Source organism: Mesitornis unicolor, unplaced genomic scaffold, assembly GCF_000695765.1.
Source record: "Mesitornis unicolor isolate BGI_N332 unplaced genomic scaffold, ASM69576v1 scaffold34328, whole genome shotgun sequence".
In the NCBI taxonomy this organism is placed as follows: domain Eukaryota; kingdom Metazoa; phylum Chordata; class Aves; order Mesitornithiformes; family Mesitornithidae; genus Mesitornis; species Mesitornis unicolor.
The window spans coordinates 1-4,530 of record NW_010200360.1 but is presented as its reverse complement, the minus strand read 5'-3'; the positions used below and the strand labels follow the sequence as shown (position 1 = coordinate 4,530).

The following is a 4,530-nucleotide window of genomic DNA, read 5'->3' as shown; positions in this document are numbered from 1 at the left end:
ACGACAAAGATAGTTCAGCAGCTGGCAATTTCCTCAGATCTCAGCAAAGATCAGCCCTCACTGAAATCATACATCTAAGTTTTCCCACTGCTTTGTTTTGGTTTTTTTTACAAAAGTTCTGCTCCTCCTCCATTTCAGAACCATAGCTGGCAAGTTAGGGCTTTTTTTAAAGCCAAATCACAATTAGTTTTATTTCCTGCCAGCTTTTCAGCCATTACTGTACAAATGGATGCATAACACCTCCTGTACTGGTAAGGACTAAAGGGAAAAGCAGGTGAGGTTTGTGCTGATTTCTGCAGAGGATGCAACACTCAGTGTAGCACAGCAGCTAGGACAGAGCCAACTGACCTGTGAATGTAGTTTTCACGATTGGTCGGCAGGTCATAATTTATAACCAGTGACACTTGCTGCACATCAATGCCACGAGCCTGAAAAACAACAGAGTCTTTAATGAAAGTCACAGGCCCTAATTTATTTATCCCATGCTTTTGTTGACCACATGGTTAGTTATGAACTACAACTGTGCAGTCCATCGTGGAGCGTAGTCTTTACTCTTCCAAGAAGCTCCAAGTAGTTCAGGCTACAAGAGCCTTCACTGAGTTATGAAGCTTTTGGCACCAGATGCAAACAAACATATTCAGTGTAAGAGAATACTCACCAGCAAGTCAGTGGTGATCAGGACACGGCTGGATCCCGATCTAAACTCTCTCATGATAACATCCCGTTCCTTCTGGTCCATGTCACCATGCTGGAGAGTTAAAAGAGATCTGATTACCATTGTTCCCCAATACTCCACACTGGAATATCCTTTAAAAAACAAAGTGATGTATGAAACCAAGCGTCCCTACTTGCTGTGGGATCAGAGCAAGTAGGGATAGAAGGAAGCATTTTATTTAAGCAGGGGGAACGATAATACAGCACTGCACAGCTATATTATAACTTTCCTGCTTTTCATTCGTTTTTCAGTATGTACATGTCATTTCTGAAATTATGTACAAGTATCAGTTCTTACCAGAGCAGAGACTGTGAAGTCCCTGGCATGCATTTTCTCTGTAAGCCAGTCTACTTTTCTCCTTGTATTCAGGAAAATAACAGCCTGTGTAATGGTCAGGGTCTCATACAAATCGCAGAGAGTGTCCAGCTTCCACTCCTGAACAGAACAAAGATGGATCAGGAAATGCATCATACCACAGAGTTCAGTACATTACTAGAATCCTAAACAAGAAATAAAACTCAGAAGCAACAAGCAACACTCTAACGTGCAATTATATTTGCTAGGACCTGAAAAGTTAGAACAAGAGATCAAGCAAAGTTTCTGCATCAACTGTTGCACCAAATCTTAAGACACAGGACACTGGACATTAAGAAAGAGGTCCACCCTAGTCATTTTGGATCCAGTGCATACACAGATTTTTCTTCTTCTTGCATGTACTCTGCTAGCATTATTACAGAAACCAAAGCTCAGCCTTGGTTTCTGTAATTTTAGCACAGTGCTTTAACAAGAAGAGAAGAGAATGTAAACTTAACTCCCTCCAGCCAAAGCAAGTCCAACTGATACCAACCTCTCTCTCAACATTGATGTAGAACTGCTTGATACCCTCCAGAGTCAGTTCTTCCTTCTTCACCAAGATGCGTATGGGATCTCTCATGAACTTTTTGGTCACTTCCAACACATCCATTGGCATTGTAGCTGACAGCAGCACAACCTAGAACATGTTACTTGGGGTTAGTACATGCCTAGGACACCAACTTTAAATTACACAATTTACCCGTAGTTCCCAGCTACACTGTAACCAAATCTACATCCATCAAAATTTAACCATGTAAAAGGGTTTTTTACCTGGATGTTTGTGCTTAGTTTTTGAAAGATCTCGTAAATTTGATCCTTAAATCCACGGCTCAACATTTCATCAGCTTCATCCAGAACAAACATTTTGATCCATTTAGGTGCTATAAAAAAGCATTTGATGATGTTTCAGAAATGCATTAAATACTTTTATTAATGTAACATACTTTGAAAACTAAGCTTTCCAGTACCACTCTCTACAATGAGAACAACTCCATTACTTAAGCTTCTACTGGGCATGAAATTTATATTGGAAATATATTTTTAAGAGTAAAATTAATTGTATACTTACAAAGGTAGCGTCTGTTTAACATATCAAACACACGCCCTGGAGTGCCAACCACAATGTGTGGAGCCTCAGCCTGAAGTTTTTGCATTTCATTGCGAACATTTGTACCACCAATACAAGCATGGCATGTTGCTCCCATGTAGTCTCCAAGGGCCAAAATTACCTTTTGAATCTAAAAATAAAACCTTTCTATTAGTAGCAGTTTCTGGTAGAATGGAGTTTAAGTCCAGTAATCATTGATGTTTAGGGACTCTGGAAACTAACAGGGCTAACTAGGATTATGCAGCTCTAATGGTTAGAAAAGACAGTTGCTGATGATTTTGCTCAACTGCTTGCTACTGAACTTGTTCACTAGAAAGCTCAAGTCAGAGGAGCACTTCAGTTACGTTTTTGTCCTTACTATTAAATACCTAAATAAGTGACTATCAAGCATCTGCTATTATGTTAGCAGAATAATGTCACCAGAAGTGAATTTAAGTTCTGAACTGCCAAGGCCTGCAGGAAGTTCAAAGTGTACAAGTATACTGCTATGTGCCAGACTTTGAAACAAGTCTCATCAACGTCTATGAGCAGAACAAAGGCCGAACATTCTGATCAGACCTCCTTGTTCCACTGATCTTTTTTACTTATAAGTTATTTCCTAATCTTCACTATAGCACTGGCATCTCAGTATATTCTAGTTGAAAAGGACAGGAAGATGGATATAATCTACTTTCTACTCTGAGTTCCGTTCATTTTAAGACCCTAAATTACTGATATACATGAATCCTAAAAATTAAGTATCCTGTTTGTTATACACTCCTACTTAGTACAACAGAATACCAAGACTTGAAGGTGAAGCAGACATGCAGTAACATTCAGTCAGGATAACATCACAAAAACAGGAAAGCAGTGAGGTGACCACACGCGCACTGCAGTTTTCATGTTGCACAACTGCACGCAACTTTAAATAGCTTCCAAAAGATCAGGTTTTTTTTCCACTCAGAACACTGTATTTTAATAATGTATCTTGTATTTTGGTTTTTTTTTCTGTTGAAGATGCTCCCTCAGAACTATGCACAGCAGCTGGCTCCTTCATCCCTGCCCCAGCACACCCTCCACATGCTTTAACTTAACTTTTCAAGCAGGCAGAGAACTTGTGGGACAGCAGCCAGTTTATATCCCCCATTACTCAACACAAAAAGGGTTCTGAATGGATATTAGTTACAGCCCCTTGAAAAGTCTGTTTATTGTCTCAGTTGTGAAACCTGAAACCTACACAACACACAAGCAGCTTTTTTTTTGTAACTACACTATCAATACCTGTTGAGCCAGTTCTCTGGTAGGGGCCAATACTAGAGCTTGGGTCTCCTTGAGATCAATCTCCAACTGCTGCAGGATGGAAATAGCAAATGTGGCTGTCTTGCCAGTACCTGACTGAGCTTGAGCAATCACATCATACCCTAAAAAAAGTAGGATACACATTTACTGCTCCCACAGAGGTCACAAATGTTTTTAATATTATTCCCCTTGAAATAAGTGATCAGTATTAAGAGTTCTCTCCATTTCAGGTCAGTCCCGAAAGATGGTGTACCATCACATCACTTGTTCAATAAAAATTAAAAATAGATATATTCACACTCTAATGCATTTTACAACACTTTCTTAATTATCTAATGTTGATACCAACAAATGAATCCCCTGCATACCTTTGATGCATGGGATAATAGCTCTCTGCTGAATAGCCGAAGGCTTCTCAAAACCATAAGCATAAATGCCCCTTAGAAGGGATTCTTTTAAATTCATATCATCAAAATTGTCAACAATCTCATTCCAATTGCTCTGTAATAAAGGAAAAAAAGAAAACATTAGATCCAACATCTATCTCCATCAGTGATTAAATAAATGCTCAAGCCAGTTCACATGTGCTCACCTCAATGACACCATCAGGGTCCATTCCCTCTGGGCCGCCATGGTCTCTGTCCCTAAACAGAAAGTATTAACATAGTAGCAACTAACATGCCGAACCGAGCTGACACCTCAGCTGCCAACAGCCATATCTGGAACCCGTGACAAATCATTCTAGCAGGTGCTTTGATATTTTGCCAATGGAGGATCTCATACCCTTTCCCCACTGGCCTGGGTGCCACTAACCCAAGCCCTCAGCTCTTAATGTGACAGGGGATCATCCAAGCCTTCAAGCCATACTGAGGCTCATGGTGGATTTCAGACCGCAGAAAAACCCACCCAGAAAAATACGGCTTAATCCCGGGTGAACACTCTTGCCTATACAAAAAACCCAGCCGGCAAGACAAGGACCGCATGTCCCGGCATACAGCGCCCCCCTGACGGAAGGCATCTGCTAAAGGCGCGGGCTCTGCCCGCTGGGCCCCGCAGTTCTGGGGAGGGAGCAGGG

At 40.8% G+C, this 4,530-nt stretch overlaps 1 protein-coding gene across 1 annotated transcript in view; it reads right to left on the bottom strand.

Annotated features, from left to right (window-relative positions):
* EIF4A2 (eukaryotic translation initiation factor 4A2) overlaps positions 1–4,101 on the bottom strand; it is a 6,117-nt gene extending 2,016 nt beyond the window's left edge. Inside the window, exons 1-9 of the mRNA XM_010189732.1 lie at positions 4,048–4,101; positions 3,824–3,956; positions 3,438–3,577; positions 2,139–2,307; positions 1,841–1,950; positions 1,563–1,706; positions 1,013–1,150; positions 659–748; positions 349–428 (exon numbers count right to left, since the gene is read on the bottom strand). Of these exons, the coding sequence (XP_010188034.1) occupies positions 349–428; positions 659–748; positions 1,013–1,150; positions 1,563–1,706; positions 1,841–1,950; positions 2,139–2,307; positions 3,438–3,577; positions 3,824–3,956; positions 4,048–4,071 (1,028 nt within the window). The 5' untranslated portion in view covers positions 4,072–4,101. The remainder of the gene's footprint in view (positions 1–348; positions 429–658; positions 749–1,012; positions 1,151–1,562; positions 1,707–1,840; positions 1,951–2,138; positions 2,308–3,437; positions 3,578–3,823; positions 3,957–4,047) is intronic.
* Between the last annotated feature and the right edge of the window lie 429 nt (positions 4,102–4,530).